General features: G+C 46.5%; 1 protein-coding gene across 2 annotated transcripts in view; it reads right to left on the bottom strand.

Moving 5' to 3' along the window:
• Nucleotides 1–12,471: 12,471 nt before the first annotated feature.
• Nucleotides 12,472–25,802, bottom strand: part of G2E3 (G2/M-phase specific E3 ubiquitin protein ligase) — a 196,808-nt gene continuing 183,477 nt past the window's right edge. For both annotated transcript variants that reach the window (XM_075330240.1, XM_075330239.1), the window contains exon 16: nt 12,472–15,258. In XM_075330240.1, coding sequence (XP_075186355.1) covers nt 15,029–15,258 — 230 coding nt within the window. In that variant the 3' untranslated portion in view covers nt 12,472–15,028. The remainder of the gene's footprint in view (nt 15,259–25,802) is intronic.

Raw genomic sequence — 25,802 nt, 5'->3', positions numbered from 1 at the left:
TGGCAAATTCTTCTGCGGAGATGAGGGAGGTTGGAGGGGGCAGCGGTGGGCGAAGGAGGGAGGTAAAAGTGTTAAATAGCTGTTTGGGGTTGTGTGTTAAAGAGGATATGAGGTTTTTGAAGTAATTCTGTTTAGCCGAGGTAAGGGCCAAGCGAAATGTGTGAATTGCATTTTTGAATGTGGTGAAGTCTTCCTGGGAGTGCGTTTTCTTCCAGCGCCGCTCTGCGGCTCTAGACACTTGCCGTAGTTTTTTAGTGAGGCTGTTGTGCCAGGGTTGTCTATTGATTCGTCTTGCTCTGCCGTTCACAAGAGGAGCGACTGAATCAATAGCTGATGTGAGAGTGGCGTTGTAGAAAATGGTGGCACTGTTTGTGTCGTGGAGTGAAGATATGGAGGACAGCGGTAGGATAGAGTCAGAAAGGGTGTGTATGTTGATGTGTGCAAGGTTTCTGCGGGGGTGTGATATGTGCTGGACAGGGGGGGCAGGTGAGGAGGACAGGGCTGAAAAGGTCAGCAGATGGTGGTCAGATAAGGGGAGAGGGGAGGTAGTGAGGTTAGATAGAGAGCAGAGACGGGTGAAGATAAGGTCTAGTGTGTGGCCATCTTTGTGGGTGGCAGAGGCGGACAACTGAGTTAGACCAAAAGATGAGGCGAGGGAGAGGAGTTTGGAGGCCGCTGACTGGCGGGTGTCAGTGGGGATGTTGAAGTCACCCATGATGATAGTGGGGATGTCAGCAGAGAGAAAGTGTAGAAGCCAGGCGGAGAACTGGTCGATAAAGGCAGTGGTTGGGCCCGGGGGTCTGTATATGACGGCCACTTGGAGGTTGGAGGGAGAGTAGATGCGGACAGAGTGCACTTCAAAGGAAGGCAGGACAAGGGAGGGTAGAGGTGGCATTGGGGTGAAGCTGCAGTTGTTAGAAAGGAGGAGGCCCACTCCTCCACCCTGTCTATTGCCAGGGCGAGGGGTGTGGGTGAAGTGGAGGCCGCCGTAGCACAGCGCAGCAGGGGAGGCAGTGTTGGATGGTGTCAGCCATGTTTCGGTGAGGGCCAGAAAGGATAGATTGCTAGAGATAAAGAGGTCGTGAATGAAGTGCATATACAGTCCATTGTTCGTCCAAAGATCATGTATTACAGATGTCACGTATCCAGGTTATTCCGTTTGTAAACAGTGGCCATCTAAGATGAATGAGGTATGTCTCTGCCTCAACGCGTTTCCCCAAGTGAATGGTTCATCAGGAGGCAATTAAAGATGATCCAAAGATGAATATCCATGATACAGTCCCATATATAAGATCAGCGGTGGTGCAGAGAATCCTGGTAGTATGATCCACAGCAGTCAATAGGAGTCATACTACCAGGATTCTCTGCACCACCGCTGATCTTATATGGGACTGTATCATGGATATTCATCTATGGATCATCTTTAATTGCCTCCTGATGAACCATTAACTTGGGGAAACGCGTTGAGGCAGAGACATACCTCATTCATCTTAGATGGCCACTGTTTACAAACGGAATAACCTGGATATGTGACATCTGTAATATATGATCTTTGGACAAACAATGGACTGTATATGTATTATACCTATCTATGCAGCTCTATACCTTGTATAAATTGTACTGTATTGGATTCATCGTACAGTCAGCAAGTTACGGTAAGTCCTGCTCTGGGATATATGATTGTCCTCTTCCTTGTATACGCTACAGTGCCTCGATTTTGAATTGTATCAATTTGCTATTTTTTGTTCTATCTCACCTTCTCCCTGATATTCAGGGCCAAGGAATTGATATCCTAACCCATTTACTGGGACAAATTGGTATTCAATATTTGCATTTGTCTTACCATAGTGTGATTGGCACTTGTTGGTTTTATATTTAATATATGTTATGGGGAAAAAAAATATTCTTGTTATTTTGATTCCCTGCTCCACCATTATATTCAGCAGTAATTGTGTCCTGAGTAGACAGATACAGTGGAAGTTAGGACATACCCTTAACCTCCAGTGAGATGCTCATCAAAATCAGGACAGTCCCGCTTGATATGCAGTGATGGCCAGTCTGTGCTTTGCAGTCTGTGCTTGGACCATGATACATTGATGTCTGAATTCTGCCCCAGACTGACACTGCTCTACATCAATTACACACCTGTGCCTGATGCACATAAAGTTTTGACTACCTGATGAGTTTCTTTTATGTACTTTCACACTTTGGGGACGGTTTTACTGAAAGTGGACATCCCCTTTAATGGTGCTGAAGGCTAGATAGTATGGTTTATTGGCCACATGTGCTGCTTATCTGAGTGACAGGGAGGGAAGTAGCCATCACACTGTGTGTCTGTGATTACCAGCTCTGCATTCTCATAATGCAGACTCAGGAGGGGCATAAACAAACATAAGCAATCTGAAAAGATGGGGGTGGGGGTGCTGGGTCCTATACTGCTTATCAGGTGCATTCTAATACCAGCCTTTCAGTGGCAGCATTAGAAATCATGGACAGAACCAGCCCATTACTGATGGTAACAGTCAGTGTTTGCACCAGCTGCTGGTAGCACTTACTTGATAAGCAATGGAGACAGTCGAACACTGAAGGGGATTATACCACCCATCACCTATCCATGGTTAACTTGTGAAATGATAGAGGTCCAACTGCTGAGACAACCAGTGATCTCAAGAACAGAGCTCAGAAATTATACATTGCAATGAAGCAGTGACCGAACACAGGCACCATTGCTCCAGTCATTCTCCATAGGGCTGCCACAGATAGTCAAGTGCAGCCCACAGCCTTCATGTGTAGCCCCCTATTCTACTGGAGTGTTTCAGAGTGACATCTTTGGGATCACCAATCAGAATGTTGTTAATCATCCCATTGAAGAGAACCATTTATGCATTCTCTACAAAGTGTGTGTATACAGTGTGTCCACCCATATCCTGTCCACTGCCAGTAACTTGAGAACGGCGGCAGCTATAGGCATAGAAGTGGTGTCTAGGTATAGTAAAGTAGCCATGCGCTACGCAATGAAACCACCTATAGCGCCACCTGGTGGAAAACAACGGAGTTAGCATTTTCATCTCGAAAACGGAACGATAGAGAAAAAAATGAATTAAAAAATTGTAGGGCATCATCAATTCAATACGAATCGACCCCTTGCATACAGAAATGCTATGATATGACACCCATGATCTCCCCAAAACATTGAATGCTGGTCACGCATAAGGCACTCATTTAACTTTGATGCTCAAAGTGGCCACCGTCAGCTGCAATGCACATCTGCACAGCATACTGTATCTTGCTGCACGTTGTGCAATATGGTAGGTGACACGTTTGCACAAGCATCTGTGATACGTCGTCGTAGGTCCTGCAATGTTGGTGGAGGGGTTGCATACACCTGCTGTTTGATGTGACCTCACAGAAAGAAGTCCAATGGGGTCAGGTCAGGTGAGCATGGAGGCCGCTCCACACAGCCACCATACCCAATGACTTGTAGGAAGGTCTCCATGAGGTATCACTTCATGTCCGCAGCCTTGTGAGTTTTACACGTTCTAATCATAGCATTTCTGTATGCAAGGTGTCGATTCGTATTGAATTGATGATGCCCTATAACTTTGTAACAGGGCTGTGGAGTCAGTAAGCCACAGTTGCGACTCAGACTACTGGATTTTATCAGGTTCCGACTCAGACTCCGGCTCCTTCATAAATGGCCAATTCATAACAACAAATTTATGGTTGTAAAATATTAACATCGTGCTTATTCAGTTTCTCACCATCATATAAGTAATCAGACCACTTAGAGCAAAAACTACATTTATTAGAATACAATTAGAATATAGCAAATAACTTTTAGAAACTTTTCTAAACTGTAAGTAAATATGCAATAAACACTTATGCAGTTAATAAGAAATCTATAAATTTGTCCTCAGAAAAAGTATTGCCTCTGTCAGATCCTCCTTCATGGATGCCCTCAAATCTGATCTAATTATTTTGAGAGCAGAGAGCAACCTTTCTACACTAACTTGTGTTGGTGGCAAAGCAGTAACCACTCGGGCAACATCTCTGAATGTCAGGATACAGAGGAATCGCTTGTTGCACGGTTATTTCTGATGATCGGTCAAATTTCTCAATTTCTTTTAGGGTATGTGCGCACTAGGCGTTTTTTTCACGCTGCGTTTTTATGTGCGTTTTTGTCTCAAAAAACGCACCCGCGGCTAAAAAACGCGACAAAAACGCACGCGTTTTTGCCGCGATTTGGTGCGTTTTTTGCTGCGTTTTTGCTCACTGCGTTTTTAATCAGTGCACAATGCCATTAAAGATTGTTGATGAAAAAAAAAAAAAAAAAGGTCTGATGTCATTTCCTTCTTCAAAATGTTCATTGTATGCAGGAGAGCAGACAGCTGCAGAACTAGTGTATGGAGGAGAGCAGACAGCAGCTGCAGAACTAAAAGGCTCAGCATCCTCCATTCACTAGTGTATGCAGGAGAGCAGACAGCAGCTGCAGAACTACAAGGCTCAGCATCCTCCATCCAGGACTGTATGCAGTTTTTTTGCCGAAAAAGAAAAAAAAAATTACTTGGGCTTCGCCATATTTTTGTATGCTAGCCGGGTACAGCAGGCAGGTACGGGCTGCCCCCAACCCCCAGCTGCCTATTTGCACCCGGCTGGGAACCAAAAATATAGAGAAGCCATTTTTTTTAAATTATTTCATGAATTTCAGGAAATAATTAAAAAAAAAAAATGACGTGAGCTTCGCCTAATTTTTGAGTCCAGCCGGGTACAACTAGGCAGCTGGGGATTGGAATCCACAGTGCAGGGTGCCCAAGCTTTCTGGGCACCCCCACTGCGAATTGCAGTCCGCAGCCACCCCAGAAAATGGCGCTTTCATAGAAGCGCCATCTTCTGGCGCTGTATCCAACTCTTCCAGCTGCCCTGATGCCGGGTGGCTAGCTGGGTAATAATGGAGTTAGATAATATACAGCTAGCCCTAAGCCCGAAATTCATGGTGTCACGCCAATATTAGACATGGCCACCAAGAATTTCTAGTAATGATAAAAAAAAAAAACACAACACAGAAAAATATTTTTATTAGAAATAAAACACAACACAATTAGTGACTCCATCTTTATTGAAATAAAGAACCCCCCTCCGCAGTAATCCTGGGTCAAGGTCCCGCGCCGTCCAATCCGGATCCAATATCATCTGATCGGTTTGCTTGAAGGCAAAGCGATCAGATGATGTGTCAGGTTAAACTACGTGAATCACATCACATAGCAGCTGATTGTATAAAAGCCGATTATACAATCAGCAGATGCATCAGTGCAAAAAAAAAATAATACTTATGTGCTGTGCTGATTACCGGCAGCTCCTGCAGCGATCGATTGGACAGGAGTCTGATCCTGTCCGATTGCTGCAGGAGCTGCCGGTAATCAGCTGATGAAGTCCCCTGACGGCAGGATCAGCTGATAGCCGGCCGGGCGCGAAAAAGCCGGCGAGACTACGATCAGCTGATGCGTCAGGTGACTGCATCAGGTGATCCACCGCCAGGTCCTGCAAGCAAGGTCCTGCCCCGGGGAGACTGCACACAGCCAGAGCGGCGGTACCGAGACAGGGGCTGGGAGTGGGCATGGCACCGGGACCCTGCAGACAGGTGAGTATAAATGACATTTTTTTGTTTTTCTACTGTTCACTTTTGTTTTCGCCGCTGCCTCCACCTCCCGCCCGGACATGGCGCCGCACGGCAGCATACATGCCCAGGACGGGAGGTGGAAGCAGCGGTGACGGTACCGGGAGGATTCATGCTTCTGTGTTTACCAACAGAAGGAATCCTTTTCCTGTACACGTCACTGTAGTACCCACCCCTTGCGTTTATAGCTGCGTTTTTAGTCATAGAAACGCGGCTATATGCGTTTTTCATTGCGTTGTTGAACATCTCATTGAACTCAATGGGTGAAAAACGCAGTGAAAAGCTCAGAAATAATTGACATGCTGCATTTTTGTGGTCACCACAAAAACGCAGCTACAAAAAAACGCTGTGTGTGGACAGCACTTCTGAAAACCCATAGACATTGCTGGGGAAGCAATGTCACTGCGTTTTCAGCACAAAAACGCGGTAAAAACCGCCGCTGAAAACGCGGCAAAAACGCCTAGTGCGCACAAGGCCTTAGGGCACATGAAAAATTCTGCTGAAATGTACTGGCTGTGTTCTTTGATGGGGATGACTCTTCTTCGATGCGGGAATGCTTTGCACGGTCCTTGTGATCCAAATATTTTTCGAAATTAAATTCTTCATCAGTTGATGAAGAGGGTGAAGATGTGGCAGGACGACCAAATTCTTCTTGTTCCTCCTGACTGTTCTGCAACCCTTTCATCCTTACTGCTATTTCAAACAGAGCTTCTTTTCCTTTACTTACGCTGTTGATCATCTAGAGCAGACCTGGGCAAGGGGCGACCCGCGGGCCACATCCAGCCTGCCTACTCTCTGTGACCAGCCCGCCTGGTTCAGGGCGTCCTTGCTGGCCGCTCACTGATGAGGGCAATCTGATCTGTTGTCCGGAGCTCCAGGCTCCGGGAGGCCCATGGTCAGATTGCCCTTATCACACGCTGCGTGCCGGGTAGGAAACAGAGGACAGATCCTGCAGCTCTGCACAGTCAGTGCAGGCAGCGGAACGCAGGAATCTCTCCTCTGTTCCCTGCGTCAGCTTTCTCTGTGACACACGCGCGCCCTGATATCGTCAGTACTGCGCGCGTGTGTCATTTGAAAAGTTCCCGCCCGGCAGGAGAAGACGCTGCAGCAGCCGGGGCCGCACGGAGAGAAGCAGCGGCTCCTAGGAATAGAGCGTCGGTGCAGCCCGGGCATGTGAAAGAGAAGCCACTCAGCGGGGGGGAACGTACGGAGGAGCCTGAGGAGGGGACAATAAGAGAGGTGAGTGGTTACTAGTAACCTGCGGGGACAATGGGGGGGGGGTAACTGTTGCCAAATATTTGGGGTGTAGAGGTGCAGTATATGGGAATGTAGTTTTACAGGTGTGGTACATGGGGGGGGGTGTAGTGGTGTATTATATAGTGGTGTAGTATAATACAGGTGTATATAGGGGTGTAGTGGTGTAGTATATTACAGGAGTATATAGTGGTGTAGTATATTACAGGTATATATAGTGGTGTAGTATAATACAGGTGTATATAGTGGTCTAGTGGTGTAGTATAATACAGGTGTCTATAGTGGTGTAGTATAATACAGGTATATATAGTGGTGTAGTGGTGTAGTATAATACAGGTGTATATAGGGGTGTAGTATAATACAGGTGTATATAGGAGTGTAGTATAATACAGGTGTAGTATATAGTGGTGTAGTATAATACAGGTGTATATAGGGGTGTAGTATAATACAGGTGTATATAGGGGTGTAGTATAATACAGGTGTATATAGGGGTGTAGTATATTACAAGTGTATATAGTGGTGTAGTATAATACAGGTGTAGTATATAGGAGTGTAGTATAATACAGGTGTAGTATATAGTGTAGTATAATACAGGTGTAGTATATAGTGGTGTAGTATAATACAGGTGTATATAGGGGTGTAGAATAATACAGGTGTATATAGGGGTGTAGTATAATACAGGTGTATATAGGGGTGTAGTATAATACAGGTGTATATAGGGGTGTAGTATAATACAGGTGTATATAGGGGTGTAGTAGTGTAGTATAATACAGGTGTATATAGGGGTGTAGTATAATACAGGTGTATATAGGGGTGTAGTATAATACAGGTGTATATAGGGGTGTAGTATAATACAGGTGTATATAGGGGTGTAGTTTAATACAGGTGTATATAGGGGTGTAGTATAATACAGGTGTATATAGGGGTGTAGTATAATACAGGTGTATATAAAAGGGTGTAGTATAATACAGGTGTATATAGGGGTGTAGTATAATACAGGTGTATATAGGGGTGTAGTATAATACAGGTGTATATAGGGGTGTAGTGATGTAGTATATAGTGGTATAGTATATAGAGGTGTAGTTTATTACAGGTGTAGTGTATAGGGATGTATATTACAGGTGTAGTATGTGGCGGGTGTAGTGATGTAGTATATGGGGATTGTGTGTGTATGTATGTATGTATAACCGAGTTAATTATATTAGTCCGGCCCTCTAAAACCATCCCAACTTCTCATGCGGCCCCATGGGAAAATTAATTGCCCACCCCTGATCTAGAAGAATCCGATGCATTGGGTCTACATAAACAGCTGCCAAAAGAATGTTATTTTGTAATAGTAGCTCCTCTCTCCGTTTCATTGATGTAGCAATGCCACTTGCAATTAACCCTCCTCTTTGGGACAGGCGAAACATCAGGTTCTTCCACTCCTTTAAGAAAATACCTGGAGTTAAGTCCTCTGCTTGTAATTTTTTAGTCACTGTAAATGGTTGCTTTAGCAATTTTTCCAGCTCAGTTACCTGATTCCACTGACTTTCATTTAGCGTCAGTTGAGGGTTAGCCATGTCTACAAGAAAGGTTTTCAGTTCAACCAAGCGCTGAATCATTAAGTAAGTACTGCCCCATCGTGTGGCTTGATCAATAATTGCCCCTTTTCCAGCACGTTTCTTCAAAATTGAGTCAACTTTAGGGGTTCTGGCAACAGTAGCCAATTTTCTCACCTTGCCAATCAGTGCAGCAGCATGTCCTTCTTGCAGACTGTCTCTTATAGCCAGCTGTAGCCTATGCACAACACAGCGCATGTGATTAATGAAAGAACGTATTGACACAGTTTCAACAAGATCATCTAAACTATCATGTTGCTGTTCATCTGCAGCAACTTCAGTTTGCTCCTCAGTTACAATGCTGTGTTCCTCTATTTCAAACATTTGTGTGTCTGTGGACCCAGAATGTTCTTCTATCTACTGGTCACCATCATTACTCTCATTCATTAGCTTAATAGTACTTATCATATTTGAAGCATTGTCAGTTACGACAGAAAGAACTTGCTCTTTTTTAAGTTCATAGTCTTGCAGAACCTTTTCCACCAAGACCTGGAGAAACTCACTGGTGTGATGAGCTTTGGGGTCTTTTACTGCCAATGTCTTGGTAACTATTTCATTTTTGTCACAAACAAATCAGACATTGATGGCAAAATAGTTCACTCTGTGACGTGTGGAAAGCGTCCCTTGAGAGTTTTTTTAAGTTCTTCCTTTTGTTTAAAAGCTTCTTCAATTACTAATTTTCTAATACTCGCTCTCTCCAGAGATACACCAAGCTTGCGGGCCATTTCCCCATTCAGACACACAAAAACTGGTCGTGAAAATAATGAAATAGGCACACTATCCTTTACAACAAGCTCTATGATCTGTTTTATAAATGTATCTACTGTCATTGTCACAGTAACCTTGTCACTGACAAAATATCTTGCAACTGATGGCTGCAAAGTTCTCTGCTCCTTTGTTTGGCTGGAAGAGCTGGGCACTGGTTCACTGGTTTGGATGCAGGCTTTCTCATCCACTGCTTTCAGTACTTCTGGATGAAAGCGCTGTAAATGTCTCTTTAGATTAGAAGCTCTGGTAGAAGCATTTTTATCTTTGGCTGAATATGCACTCATCTTGGCTCCACAGCATTTGTTTTCGTCTGGATCATTTGTCATACACTGACAGACAATGTTTTCTAGCTTGAGTGATGGTGAAATGTTCAAATACAGCTGATTTAATGTGACGTTTCTTTGACATGCTCAGGTTTTTAATTCTGCATTCACAAGCCTAACGACAATTGTTTTTCCTAAAAACAATTGTACAAAATTATTGCCAGGTCGTACAACTGATATAGTGGTCAGTAATACTGTTATTATTCCTCATGTACTCACAGTTAACTGATGCAAAGTTTGTTGAAAGGATAATACTTGTTACAGTCTTCCTCTTCTGAGTAGCAGGCAGCTGTGAGATGCTTGGAAGACGCACACCTAGTATGATCTAGTCTAGAGGAGGAAATTTGCTACTAAGAATTTGCAACAGATTTTCACTTTCAGTTTCATACATTGTAAGTAGGGGGGTTGGGTCAGCATGAGGTTAACAAAGTATAAGATTAGATAAGGGCAGTGGAGAACAGTGACACACAAGAAGTAAAGGCCACGTCTCACTAAGCAACATCGCTTGCAACATTGCTGCTGAGGCACGACTTGCTAGTGATGTTGCTGTGTGTGACATCCAGCAACAACCTGGCCCCTGCTGTGAGGTCGTTGGTTGTTGCTTAATGACCTGGACCAATTTTTAGGTTGTTGCTCTCCCGCTGTGAAGCACAGATCGCTGTGTGACAGCGAGAGAGCAACAACTGAATGTGAGCAGGAGCCGGCTTCTGCGGACGCTAGTAACTAATGTAAATATCGGGTAACCAAGAAGCCCTTTCCTTGGTTACCCGATATTTACCTTCGTTACCAGCGTCCACCGCTCTCACGCTGTGAGTGCCGGCTCCCTGCACACATAGCCAGACTACACATCGGGTAATTAACCCGATGTGTACACTGGCTAGGAGTGCAGGGAGCCAGCGCTATGCGGTAGGTTACCCGATATTTACCTTAGTTACCAAGCGCAGCATCGCTTCCACGCGTCGCAGGTGGCTGGTCTCTGGTGAGATTTGCCTGTGTGACAGCTCACCAGCAACCCGTGTAGCGACGCTCCAGCGATCCCTGCCAGGTCAGGTTGCTGGTGGGATCGCTGGAGCGTCGCTTAGTGTGACTGTACCTTAAGAAATGTCTATCTCCAGCAGAACTGCTTATCACTGTTGTTCATAGTTTGATAGAACATATATATTTGAGTAACATTTATAAAATTCATATGAAAGTTCAATTATAAAATATTAACACTTTTTTTTTTTAAAGCTGGAGTCAGAACATTTCTACCGACTCCGAACAAAACTAACTCCGACTCAGCCGCCACCTATAGCACCAGGTGGTGCTATAGGTGGTTTCATTGCGTAGCGCATGGCTACTTTACTATACCTAGACACCACTTCTATGCCTATAGCTGCCGCCGTTCTCAAGTTAATGGCGGTGGACAGGATATGGGTGGACACACTGTATATAGGTGTCAGTTACTCCGCCATAATGCAGGTAATTCTGCATAAATAATTAACTTGCAATTACGTACGGCTGCGGGACATATGCAGCATATACCGCAGCATGGACACAGACACTCCCCATGTCCCATAGGATAACATGGGGAGTGTCTGTACTAGCTGAAACCTGCGGATTTATCTAGAAAATCCAGATAAATCCGCAGGTTTTCCCGCGGCAAAATCTGTAGGTGCAAGCTCCCGTGGGCACATGGCCTAAGTGTGCATATTTGTCTCCGAAATTTCTGCTACTAACCCATTTGTTTGAATGTTGTTAATAGATAAAATAATTTTCTTCCTTCTGGCAGTAACTGAGTATCTCCATAAGATTATGATATGCCAACAAGGAGGACACGACCCTGACACTAATTAATTTACTATTTAATTTAAAACAAAAAAAAATCTTAAACAGCCCATGGAAAAGAACATAAAAGGTAGTAAAACAAAAAGGCAACATTTACCCTAATATTGCAGTTAATAACAGAATACATACAGTAATATCTGTACTGTAATATGTAACCATCCCAACAAAAATATGACACAGAAAACGTACTCCTAATACAGGAAGAGACAAAATAAAACACAACATATAAATATAATACATAGCCAATCCTTAGATTGGTAGCTTAGTGCCACGTGTTGGCAATGCAAACTTTGAGGTCAGAATTCAACTGTAGCCAAAATGTTGAGTGCAAACGTCTTAGGCTAGTTTCACACATCTTTTGCCGGATTGCCAGATTCGGCACACTCCAGTACAGTGTATACAGAACAATGGCTGCACGACAAGCGCCAGACACATGCTGTCATGTGACCAGAGCATGTGACCCGGACGTTGCGGCGCTGCCATTGTACTGTATACACTGTATTGGAGTGCGCCGATTCTGGCAAACCAGTGAAAAGCCGGATGTGTGAAACCGGCCTTAATAGGATTTTTCCCGATGCCATCCACACTCTCTACAGAGGTTTCTGGAAGGTGGTTCTCAGCATCTGCAGAGTTTCCGTCACTGGTAAATTGCTGCCAGCCTATATTGTGGATGGTGATAATGCTTCTCTCTACGTGGATAAACTTTATGGGGATTCTCCAATCTCAGAAGGCCAATTCTTAGGACGTTTCTTCAATATCCAAAACTGTGTTATCCTCGCCAATGAAACGGAAAGGGCCTATGCTAAAGGATAGGCCACCAATAGTGTTGAGCGAGTACTGTCCTCTGCTTGCATATTCCTTACAAGTAGCGGGCGCAATGTAAGTCAATGGGAAATATCGCTAAGTAGCGAGTAACCCGAAAGCCGTACTTTTCGTGCAAGTAGCAAATAGTAGGCTTTCGGGTTACTCACTACTTGGCGAGTATTTCCCATTGACTTACACTGCGCCCGCTACTTGTAACAGATATGTGAGTAGCGGACAGGACTCACTAACAGCATAGCAAGAACAATCACTCAACACTAGCCATCAGTACTGTGACCCTGGGAAATCCCTATAAGCAAGTAATGGAAATCATATCAGTATACTGTACAAACTGTAAAAATATGTATTTTGTGCAGGTTACCTACTGCTAAATAAACAAACAAGGCTCTGATTACACTAATTTTATAACTATGTAACAGAAATCTGTCAGCAGGTTTTTGCTGTGTATGGCCCCTTTCGCACATCAGTTTTTTGCCATTAGTCACAAGCTGTCGAATTTTGAAAAAAAAAAAAACACCCAAAAAAGATGCAGCGACTGATGCCGCTGGATACGTTTTTTTGCTCATCGGCCTCACGTTTCATCCATCGCTAATCCGGATCCGTCGAAAAATGTTTGTCTGTCGACGGAGACACACAAAAAAAGTTACTTTGTCTGTTATGTCGAAAAAACGGACAGCGATTGATCAGTCGCCGGCCGTCATTTGGTAGAATGGAAGCCTATGGGCGCAGGATCCGTCAAATGACGCAATCTGGCAACGGATTCCATTTTCTTTTGTTTTTTTTTTTTTTTAACTGAGCATGCTCCAATTTATTATTTAGCCCCCGGCAGGTCGGATCCGTCGAGTAAACGGATTGTGACTGATGGGAAAAAACTGATGTGTGAAAGGGGCCTAATCTGACAGCAGTATGAGAATGGGACTAAGACCCTGATTCCAGCATGTATTACTTAGTTTATTGGGTGCAGTAGTTGTGATAAAATCAAGTTTCTCTATTGCAGATCTAGCAGTGCTCAGAATTCAGAACAGTGTATAACCCTGCTCACACCACTGATTTGTATCTCTGTCCAATATACAGTGTACACAGAAAGCTGCCAATCAGTGCTGTGGTCGGAATTGGACCAGGAGGCACGAGGCAGCTTCTCCTGTAGTGATAATCTCCTGCTGGTAAAACAGTGATTTTATTAAAACAGCTAAACACAGACCAATAAGTGACATTGCAAGAATCAGGCTCTGTGCTCCTACACCATGCTGCTCTCAGATTACATAGTAAAAACCTGCTAAGTCATTCCATTTAAAACAGAGATATGACAGCTTTGGCATGCCAATTGTTATAAGGATACCGGCAAATTCCTTAAAGGAAATCTGTCACCAGGTTTTTACCACCTAAACTGAAGGCAGCATAACGTAGGGGAAGAGATCTTGATTCCAGCGGTGTGTCACTTCCTGGTCTGCTTGCTTTACTTTTCATTAATAACCATTGTATCTGCTGCATACCTACCAGTTCTCTGAATGCTGAACTCTGTATAACCCTGACCACATCACGAGCACACTGGTCCATGCAGAAGGGGCAGACAGCTGTGATTAGGAAACCTGCTCTGAAAGCTGCTGATGCTGGTGATTTTGCAAGATTTCGAACAGCAGCTTGTCAGGAGCTGACCGTGAGGTGGAGGGAGATGAGCACGTAAAAGGTAGAGAAATCAATGGGCTGGAGAAAGCTGACTAAAATGTTAAGAGTTAACTCCTTTCCTGGAATGTATGGACAGGCTCCATGGAAACAAGCTGTACAATATGAAAGATATAAGCCTGTCATTGCAGGACATGTGTCACTTACTGGGCTGGTTAGTGCAGTTTTGAAGAAAAGAAAAAAAAACAAACAGTTTAATCAGCAGTAGATTATCATTACAGGACTACTTGGCGTGCTGCAGGTAGTCCAACATATTCATGAGCTCTGTATAACTGCTAGATCTGCAGCAGAGAAAACATGGATTTTATCAAAATGACAGCATACAGCTCAGTAAGTGAAACATCACTGGAATCAGGGTCTGTGTCTCTACATTATGCTGCTCTCAGATGGGGGAGCAGATTCCCTTTAATGATATCAGTCCGGATTCTGCTACTTTTGCAGACAAGAAGGCTACTGCATGGTATAATGTGTAATATTAGATCATATGAGCTGCACTTGTGAAATATTAATATGGGCAATAACCAAACACTAACATATTATTCTTATAAAAAAAAATGTAAATGTTTGGGTTTTGGTGAAATTTTAAGTAATATTTTTTAAAAATATATATATATTAGTCTTGGTATAATAAAAGTATCTGCACACAATCACTTGTTATGTGAAAATAATCATCCTTTGAATGAGTGAAACATATTTTCCTTTTGTTTGGGCGATCACGGCCGCTATAAAATTACCTGCGATATCAATCTCAGTAATAGGTATATAAAAAGATTGCAATGTTTGTACAACATTTAAAAAAAAAAAAAAAAAAAAAGGGTTAAGTTAATGTCCCCAAAGAGATAGAAAATGGAAAGTACCAAAGTTCTACCAAGTATGGCGATTCGGTTAGTTTACAGAGAACGTGTACTTTTCCCCGAGAAGCCCCTGAGCCCACCCAACCTTTAATGTTCATATTTCCAAAGCGAGAACTTCAGAGGACGTCTAGCACTCTGCCAATGCCATCTGAATGGCAGGTGGTGGAAGAGCCGACAGCAGCAAGATGGAAGACCACCAGGCCACACATCACATGGACACGGCTAGTGTTTATTGAGGGCAGCACGTATGGCCTTGTCCATGGTGGCTCGGAATTTCTCGTAGCTGTGGTTCGCGGGAAGCTGCATGGAGTGGGTGCTTTTGTTTGCAGTGGGAAGTACATTTACATAATGGAACAAGAGGGTTGGCAGAGGGTCAAAGCTGGTCAGGGGAAAGGAGCCCATGCCCGTCGCAAAAGTCAAAATGTCTTCCAAAGAAACCGCAGTAGCACCATCTGCAGAAAAAAAAAAGCAAAAAATTAGGAAGAACACAGAAATAGAGTACAAGCTATACTGTGTGCAGAATTATTAGGCAAATGAGTATGTTGATCGCATGATACTTTTATACATGTTGTCCTACTCCAAGCTGTATAGGTTGAGAGCCAACTACCAATTAAGTAAATCAGGTGATGTGCATCTCTGTAATGAGGAGGGGTGCAGTGTAATGACATCAACACCCTATATAAGGTGTGCTGAACTATTAGGCAATTTCCTTTCCTTTGGTTAAATGGGTCAGAAGAGAGATCTGACGGGCTCTGAAAAGTCCAAAATTGTGAGATGTGTTGCAGAGGGATGCAGCAGTCTTGAAATTTCCAAACTTTTGAAGCGTGATCACCGAACAATCAAGCGTTTCATGGCAAATAGCCAACAGGGTCGCAAGAAGCGTGTTGGGCAAAAAAGGCGCAAAATAACTGCCCATGAATTGAGGAAAATCAAGCGTGAAGCTGCCAAGATGCCATTTGCCACCAGTTTGGCCATATTTCAGAGCTGCAACGTTACTGGAGTATCAAAAAGCACAAGGTGTGCCATACTCAGGGACATGGCCAAGGTAAGGAAGGCTGAAAAACGAACAACTCTGAACAAGAAATATAAGATCAAATGTCAAGACTGGGCCAAGAAATATCTTAAGACTGATTTTTCAAAGGTTTTATGGACTGATGAAATGAGAGTGACTCTTGATGGGCCAGATGGATGGGCCAGATGGATGGGCCAGAGGCTGGATCAGTAAAGGGCAGAGAGCTCCACTACGACTCAGATGCCAGAAAGGTGGAGGTGGGGTACTGCTATGGGCTGGTATCATCAAAGATGAACTTGTGGGACCTTTTCAGGTTGAGGATGAGTGAAGCTCAACTCCCAGAACTACAGCCATTTTCTGGAAGACAACTTCTTCAAGCAGTGGTACAGTAAGAAGTCGGTATCGTTCAAGAAAAACATGATTTTCATGTAGGACAATGCTCCATCACATGCATCCAACTACTCCACAGCGTGGCTGGCCAGTAAAGGTCAAAAAGATGAAAAAATAATGACATGGCCCCCTTGTTCACCTGATCTGAACCCCATAGGGAACCTGTGGTCCCTCACAAAATCTGAGATCTACAGGGAGGGAAAACAGTACACCTCTCGGAGCAGTGTCTGGAGGCTGTGGTGGCTGCTGCACGCAATGTTGATTGTAAACAGATCAGGCAACTGACAGAATCTAAATTTTGTGCAGTTATATTGGTTTACCTGGAGAAAATAAACAAGTGAAATATGTTTGGTTTTTATTAAGTTGCCTAATAATTCTGCACAGTAATAGTTACCTGCACAAACAGATATCCTCCTAAGATAGCCAAATCTAAAAAACCACTTCAACTTCCAATATTAAGCTTTGATATTTATGAGTCTTTTGGGTTGATTGAGAAGAAAGTTGTTGATCAATAATAAAAAAAAATCCTCTAAAATACAACTTGCCTAATAATTCTGCACACTGTGTAGATTCATAAATTTGGAAAGCTGAGGACAAAAGAGCACAAATAAGATCTTTACCAGATATTAAAATGCAGTGTGCACGATATTACACACACCTATCAGGGTCGAGAAAGTCACAACCCCAACAAAGGTTTGTAAAATAATGGCGGCTGCTGCAGCCCCACGTAGGTTAATGTTTGGTGCTGGAGAAAAGAAACGGGTTTAACGCCACGCTACTGCAAAAAGAAGGGAATTTTGTTTACTTACCGTAAATTCCTTTTCTTCTAGCTCCAATTGGGAGACCCAGACAATTGGGTGTATAGCTTCTGCCTCCGGAGGCCACACAAAGTATTACACTAAAAGTGTAAAGCCCCTCCCCTTCTGCCTATACACCCCCCGTGCTCTCACGGGCTCCTCAGTTTTGGTGCAAAAGCAAGAAGGAGGAAAAAATTATAAACTGGTTTAAAGTAAATTCAATCCGAAGGAATATCGGAGAACTGAAACCATTCAACATGAACAACATGTGTACACACAAAAAAACAGGGGCGGGTGCTGGGTCTCCCAATTGGAGCTAGAAGAAAAGGAATTTACGGTAAGTAAACAAAATTCCCTTCTTCTTTGTCGCTCCATTGGGAGACCCAGACAATTGGGACGTCCAAAAGCAGTCCCTGGGTGGGTAAATAATACCTCATAATAGAGCCGTAACGGCTCCGTCCTACAGGTGGGAAACCGCCGCCTGAAGGACTCGCCTACCTAGGCTGGCATCTGCCGAAGCATAGGTATGGGGAGATAAGGTATGCACACCAGTGACTATGGAAGGGGAATACATGGAATAGCAGAAACTGCTGTGTGAATACTGACATGAAAAATTCAATAGCTATTTGTAAGAATGAAATGTGAAAAATGGAACCTGCATTACTGCCATGAATATATGAATAAAGAGAAATTTAGCTACTGAATTGATCAATGCAGAAGAGCCCCAACACTACGCCAAAGTATTTCTCTACGTTGGGGTCCCTAGCTTGTGTGTGTCCTCTCATGCAGTTAAAAAACTTACCGTGTATGGGACGCTGAGACCCAGGCTATATATACGATGTGGATTGGCAATAGGTGTGTATGGGGAGGGTTCACAAACGAAAAACTACTAACATTAAGGAATAACGTTTGGAACTCCATTCTATGTCTGAACTGGGTGCAAAAAACCTAAAAAACATCACTATGGGGAGATAAGGTATGCACACCAGTGACTATGGAAGGGGAATACATGTAATAGCAGAAACTGCTGTGTGAATACTGACATGAAAAATTCAATAGCTATTTGTAAGAATGAAATGTGAAAAATGGAACCTGCATTACTGCCATGAATTTTCGTTTGTGAACCCTCCCCATACACACCTATTGCCAATCCACATCGTATATATAGCCTGGGTCTCAGCGTCCCATACACGGTAAGTTTTTTAACTGCATGAGAGGACACACACAAGCTAGGGACCCCAACGTAGAGAAATACTTTGGCGTAGTGTTGGGGCTCTTCTGCATTGATCAATTCAGTAGCTAAATTTCTCTTTATTCATATATTCATGGCAGTAATGCAGGTTCCATTTTTCACATTTCATTCTTACAAATAGCTATTGAATTTTTCATGTCAGTATTCACACAGCAGTTTCTGCTATTCCATGTATTCCCCTTCCATAGTCACTGGTGTGCATACCTTATCTCCCCATAGTGATGTTTTTTAGGTTTTTTGCACCCAGTTCAGACATAGAATGGAGTTCCAAACGTTATTCCTTAATGAAGCATAGGTATGCACCTGATAGTTTTTCGTGAAAGTGTGCAGGCTCGACCAGGTAGCCGCCTGACACACCTGCTGAGCCGTAGCCTGGTGCCGCAAGGCCCAGGACGCTCCCACGGCCCTGGTAGAATGGGCCTTCAGCCCTGAGGGAACCGGAAGCCCCGAGGAACGATAAGCTTCGAGAATTGGTTCCTTGATCCACCGAGCCAGGGTTGATTTGGAAGCTTGTGTCCCTTTACGCTGGCCAGCGACAAGGACAAAGAGTGCATCCGAGCGGCGCAGGGGCGCCGTACGAGAAATGTAGAATCTGAGTGCTCTCACCAGATCTAACAAGTGCAAATACTTTTCACATTGGTGAACTGGATGAGGACAAAAAGAGGGTAAGGAGATATCCTGATTGAGATGAAAGGGGGATACCACCTTAGGGAGAAATTCCGGAACCGGACGCAGAACCACCTTGTCCTGGTGAAACACCAGGAAAGGGGCTTTGCATGACAACGCTGCTAGCTCCGACACTCTCCGTAGTGAAGTGACTGCTACTAGGAAAACCACTTTCTGCGAAAGGCGTGAGAGAGAGATATCCCTCATTGGCTCGAACGGTGGTTTCTGAAGAACCATCAGCACCCTGTTCAGATCCCAGGGTTCTAACGGACGCTTGTAAGGAGGGACGATGTGACAAACCCCCTGCAGGAACGTGCGTACCTGTGGAAGTCTGGCTAGGCGCTTCTGAAAAAACACAGAGAGCGCAGAGACTTGTCCCTTAAGGGAGCCGAGCGACAAACCCTTTTCCAGTCCGGATTGAAGGAAGGACAGAAAAGTGGGCAAGGCAAATGGCCAGGGGGAAAAACCCTGAGCAGAGCACCATGACCGGAATATTTTCCACGTCCTGTGGTAGATCTTGGCGGACGTTGGTTTCCTAGCCTGTCTCATAGTGGCAATGACCTCTTGAGATAATCTTGAAGACGCTAAGACCCAGGACTCAATGGCCACACAGTCAGGTTGAGGGCCGCAGAATTCAGATGGAAAAACGGCACTTGAGACAGCAAGTCTGGTCGGTCTGGTAGTGCCCACGGTTGGCCCACCGTGAGATGCCACAGATCCGGGTACCACGACCTCCTCGGCCAGTCTGGAGCGACGAGGATGGCGCGGCGGCAGTCGGCCCTGATCTTGCGTAACACTCTGGGCAACAGTGCCAGAGGAGGAAACACATAAGGGAGTTGAAACTGCGACCAATCCTGAACTAAGGCGTCTGCCGCCAGAGCTCTGTGATCGTGAGATCGTGCCATGAATGCCGTGACCTTGTTGTTGTGCCGGGACGCCATTAGGTCGACGTCCGGCATCCCCCAGCGGCAACAGATCTCCTGAAACACGTCCGGGTGAAGGGACCATTCCCCTGCGTCCATGCCCTGGCGACTGAGAAAGTCTGCTTCCCAGTTTTCTACGCCCGGGATGTGAACTGCGGAGATGGTGGAGGCCGTGGCTTCCACCCACCTCAAAATCCGCCGGACTTCCTGGAAGGCTTGCCGACTGCGTGTTCCGCCTTGGTGGTTGATGTAAGCCACCGCTGTGGAATTGTCTGACTGAATTCGGATCTGCTTGCCTTCCAGCCACTGCTGGAACGCTTTTAGGGCAAGATACACTGCCCTGATCTCCAGAACATTGATCTGAAGGGAGGACTCTTGCTGAGTCCATGTACCCTGAGCCCTGTGGTGGAGAAAGACTGCTCCCCACCCTGACAGACTCGCGTCCGTCGTGACCACCGCCCAGGATGGGGGTAGGAAGGATTTCCCCTTCGATAATGAAGTGGGAAGAAGCCACCACCGAAGGGAAGCTTTGGTTGCCTGAGAGAGGGAGACGTTCCTGTCGAGGGACGTCGACTTCCTGTCCCATTTGCGTAGGATGTCCCATTGAAGAGGACGCAGGTGAAACTGCGCGAAAGGGACTGCCTCCATTGCTGCCACCATCTTCCCCAGGAAGTGCATGAGGCGCCTCAAGGGGTGTGACTGACCTTGAAGGAGAGATTGTAACCCTGTCTGCAGTGACCGCTGTTTGTTCAGCGGGAGCATCACCATCGCTGAGAGGGTATGAAACTCCATGCCAAGATATGTCAGCGATTGGGCCGGTGTCAGATTTGACTTTGGAAAATTGATGATCCACCCGAAACTCTGGAGAGTCTCCAGAGTAGCGTTGAGACTGTGTTGGCATGCCTCTTGAGAGGGTGCCTTGACCAGCAGATCGTCTAAGTAAGGGATCACCGAGTGACCCTGAGAGTGGAGGACCGCAACTACTGTAGCCATGACTTTGGTGAAAACCCGTGGGGCTGTCGCCAGGCCGAACGGCAGTGCCGCGAACTGAAGGTGTTCGTCTCCTATGGCGAAGCGCAGGAAGCGCTGATGCTCTGGAGCAATCGGTACGTGGAGATAAGCATCTTTGATATTGATCGATGCAAGGAAATCTCCTTGGGACATTGAGGCGATGACGGAGCGGAGGGATTCCATCCGGAACCGCCTGGTCTTTACGTGTTTGTTGAGCAGTTTTAGGTCCAAGACAGGACGGAAAGACCCGTCCTTCTTTGGAACCACAAACAGGTTGGAGTAAAAACCGTGACCCTGTTGCTGAAGAGGAACCGGGACCACCACTCCTTCTGCCTTCAGAGTGCCCACCGCCTGCAGAAGAGCATCGGCTCGCTTGGGAGGCGGAGATGTTCTGAAGAATCGAGTCGGAGGACGAGAGCTGAACTCTATCCTGTAACCGTGAGACAGAATGTCTCTCACCCAACGGTCTTTTACCTGTGGCAGCCAGGTGTCGCAAAAGCGGGAGAGCCTGCCACCGACCGAGGATGCGGTGTGAGGAGGTCGTAAGTCATGAGGAAGCCGCCTTGGTAGCGGCACCTCCGGCGGTCTTTTTAGGGCGTGACTTAGACCGCCATGAATCGGAGTTCCTCTGATCCTTCTGAGGCCTTTTGGACGAGGAGAATTGGGACCTGCCCGCACCCCGAAAGGACCGAAACCTCGACTGTCCCCTCCTCTATTGGGGTATGTTTGGTCTGGCCTGGGGTAAGGATGTTTCCTTTCCCTTGGATTGTTTGATGATTTCATCCAATCTCTCACCAAACAAACGGTCGCCAGAAAATGGCAAACTGGTTAAGCACTTTTTGGAAGCCGAATCTGCCTTCCATTTCCGTAGCCACAAGGCCCTGCGTATTGCCACCGAATTGGCGGATGCTACCGCCGTACGGCTCGCAGAGTCCAGGACAGCATTAATAGCGTAGGACGCAAATGCCGACGTTTGAGAGGTTATGGACGCCACTTGCGGCGCAGACGTACGTGTGAGTGCGTCAATTTGCGCTTGACCCGCTGAGATAGCTTGGAGTGTCAGTGGCATCCTTGAGTTAAGCCCCATCTTCAACTGCAACTATGGATCTAGCCGCCAGTCTGGAGATTGGAGGATCCACCTTGGGACACCGAGTCCAGCCCTTGACCACGTCAGGGGGGAAGGGATAACGTGTATCCTTAAGGCGCTTGGAAAAACGCTTATCTGGACAAGCTCGGTGTTTCTGGACTGCCTCTCTGAAGTCAGAGTGGTCCAGAAACATACTCGTTGTACGCTTGGGAAACCTGAAACGGAATTTCTCCTGCTGAGAAGCTGACTCCTCTACTGGAGGAGCTGAGGGAGAAATATCTAACATTTGATTGATGGACGCGATTTGATGGACGCGATAAGATCATTCACTATGGCGTCCCCATCAGGCGTATCAAGGTTGAGAGCGGCCTCAGGATCAGAATCCTGATCAGCTACCTCCGCTTCATCATACAGAGAGTCCTCCCGCTGAGACCCTGAACAATGTGATGATGTCGAGGGAATTTCCCAGCGAGCTCGCTTAAGCGGTCTGGGGCTGCGGTCCGTGTCAGAGACCTCACCCTGGGATCTATGAGATACCCCGGGAGGACATTGTTGTTCCAACTGAGGGGGACCAGGGAGCAATGACTCCACAGTGCCCATGGTCTGAGATACCGTGTTAGCAGGTGGTTCCCCCTGGGCCACCCTTAGCAGAGGCTCCGGCTGAGCAAGTGCCACAGGGGCCGAGCATTGCACACAATGAGGGTCAGTGGAACCTGCCGGTAGTATAGCCGTACATGTGGCGCAGGCAGCATAGTAAGCCTGTGATTTGGCACCCTTGCTTTTTGCGGACGACATGCTGTTGTCTCCTCTGAGCAATCCAGGAGGGTATATAGCCAAAAATCAACCGTGCACCATACAGTGTAAAGTATAGCCTATAATCATATAATCTATAAGTACACTTCTGCACTAGTGGGGCCAGCACCTCAGGTGCTGCTTACCGCCCGCTTAAAGCGGTTGTGTGTCACCAGAATCCCAGCCTGGGTCTCCCAGAGCTTGTCTCCCCTCTCCAGCGTCAGAAGAGCTGACAGGAATGGCTGCCGGCGTCCTGAGGAGAGGAGGGGGCCGTGGGCGTGCCCTAGAAAGTGCGGGAATCTGGTGCCCCACTGTGCACAGTGAGGGGGGTGGAGTATGCAAAGCATGTTCCAGCCCTCAGTGCTGACGTCCTGTACAGCGTCCCGCCCTTCCCCTGACTGGCAGGCCTGGGGGCGGGAAAAGAGTGAGACTAGGCCGCAAAAGCCGGGGACTAAAGTTATAAGCGCGGCCGGCGTATAAGCGCGGTCGGCGCGGTAGTCCCCGGCGTACTAACATTCCCAGCCGCGCTGCAATGTGAAATGGCAGCGCGCGGTCAGCGCGGTAGTCCCCAGTAAACTAACACACCCAGCCACGCTGCAGTGTGTGATGGCACAAGCGCGGTCAGCGCTGCGGTCCCCGGTGCACTAACACACCCAGCAATGCTGGAGTGTTTTTGTGCGCGGTCCCCACGGGGACACAGAGTACCTCAAAGTAGCAGGGCCTTGTCCCTGACGATACTCGGCTCCTTGTCCAGCAGAGTCCCCAGGAGCTGTGGATGGAGCACGGTCTCAGTGCCTGGAGACCGATAGGATCCCACTTCACCCAGAGCCCTAAAGGGGATGGGGAAGGAAAACAGCATGTGGGCTCCAGCCTCCGTACCCGCAATGGATACCTCAACCTTAACAACACCGCCGACAAGAGTGGGGTGAGAAGGGAGCATGCTGGGGGCCCTGTTATGGGCCCTCTTTTCTTCCATCCGACATAGTCAGCAGATGCTGCTGACTAAGCTGTGGAGCTATGCGTGGATGTCAGCCTCCTTCGCACAAAGCATGAAAACTGAGGAGCCCGTGAGAGCACGGGGGGTGTATAGGCAGAAGGGGAGGGGCTTTACACTTTTAGTGTAATACTTTGTGTGGCCTCCGGAGGCAGAAGCTATACACCCAATTGTCTGGGTCTCCCAATGGAGCGACAAAGAAAAGAGAATTTTGTTTACTTACCGTAAATTCTTTTTCTTATAGTTCCGTATTGGGAGACCCAGACATTGGGTGTATAGCTTCTGCCTCCGGAGGACACACAAAGTACTACACACAAAAGTGTAGCTCCTCCCTCTGAGCATATACACCCCCTGGTTAACCAGATCTAGCCAGTTTAGTGCAAAAGCTGAAGGAGGATAGCCACCCACAAGTAAAGACAGAGCAAGAACCGGAACAACCGGAACCTCTGTCTACAACAACAGCCGGTGATAACACGCGGAACGAGAACTGCCAACAGGCAACAGGGAGGGTGCTGGGTCTCCCAATACGGAACTATAAGAAAAAAAGAGAATTTTGTTTACTTACCGTAAATTCTTTTTCTTATAGTTCCGACATGGGAGACCCAGACCATGGGTGTATAGCTTCTGCCTCCGGAGGAGACACAAAGTACTACACTAAAAGTGTAGCTCCTCCCTCCGAGCATATACACTCCCCGGATGACAAATCCAACCAGTTTAGTGCAAAAGCTGAAGGAGGACATCCACCCATAAGTAGAGATCGAGTAAAACCCGGAATAACCGGAACCTCTGTCTACAACAACAGCCGGTGAAAACACACGGAACAAGAAAGCTGCCAACAGGCAACAGGGAGGGTGCTGGGTCTCCCATGTCGGAACTATAAGAAAAAGAATTTACGGTAAGTAAACAAAATTCTCTTTTTCTTCATCATTCCTTATGGGAGACCCAGACCATGGGACGTCTCAAAGCAGTCCATGGGTGGGAAATAAACAGAAACTGAGAAGTAGGCAAAACCTAACTTCACAAATGGGCGACAGCCGTCCGAAGGATGCGTCTGCCCAAGCTCGCATCTGCCGAAGCATGAGCATGCACCTGGTAGTGCTTCGAAAGGTTGTGCAGACTAGACCAAGTGGCAGCCTGACAGACCTGCTGAGCCGTAGCCCAAGAGGCACCGACAGCTCTGGTCGAGTGCGCCTTAATCCCCGGCGGGGGAGGCACCTGAGAACATTGGTAGGCATCGGATATGGCCGACCTAATCCAACGAGCTAGGGTCGGTTTAGAAGCCGAGAGACCCTTGCGCTGACCTGTGGTCAGCACAAAAAAAGGGGTGCACCGCCTAAGAACAGCGGTGCGTGACACATAGATCCGGAGCGTCCGCACCAAATCTAAAGCATGCAACGCTTTCTCAAAGCGATGCACAGGGGCCGAACAAAGGGAAGACAATGAAATGTCCTGGTTAAGGTAGAAAGGAGACACCACCTTAGGGAGAAGGCCCGGAGTCGGACGGAGAACCACCTTGTCTTGGTGAAAGACCAAAAAGGGTGACTCCGAAGAGAGCACAGTCAAATCAGAGACTCTCCTGAGAGAAATTATGGCCACCAGAAAGACCACTTTCTGTGAAAGACGAAACAACGAAACCTCCCTAAGAGGCTCAAAGGGGGGTTTCTGTAAGGCCGTGAGGACCAGATTAAGGTCTCAGGGATCCAGAGGCCGCCGGTAAGGCGGAATGATGTGAGATGCGCCCAGTATAAAAAGGTGCGCATCTAGGGCCAGCCGGGCGAAACGCCGCTGGAACAAGGCTGACAGAGCCGAGACCTGTCCCTTGAGGGAAATGAGGGACAGTCCTAGCTGCAGACCGGACTGTAGAAAAGACAGGATGGTCGGCAAGGAAAACGGCCAAGGAGCATGGCCGGAAGAACGACACCAGGACAGGAAAATTCTCCAAGTCCTGTGGTAAATCCTGGCCGAGGAAGACTTCCGAGCCTGAGTCATAGTGAAGATGCAGGGGGAATGCACCCCTGATACAGGCGGATTGAGGTCCAGTACAAATATAATGGACGCAATCAAATCATTAG

This window comes from Anomaloglossus baeobatrachus, chromosome 12 (assembly GCF_048569485.1).
Source record: "Anomaloglossus baeobatrachus isolate aAnoBae1 chromosome 12, aAnoBae1.hap1, whole genome shotgun sequence".
NCBI classification, from domain to species: Eukaryota; Metazoa; Chordata; class Amphibia; order Anura; family Aromobatidae; genus Anomaloglossus; species Anomaloglossus baeobatrachus.
This window is presented reverse-complemented; position numbering and strand designations above follow the sequence as displayed.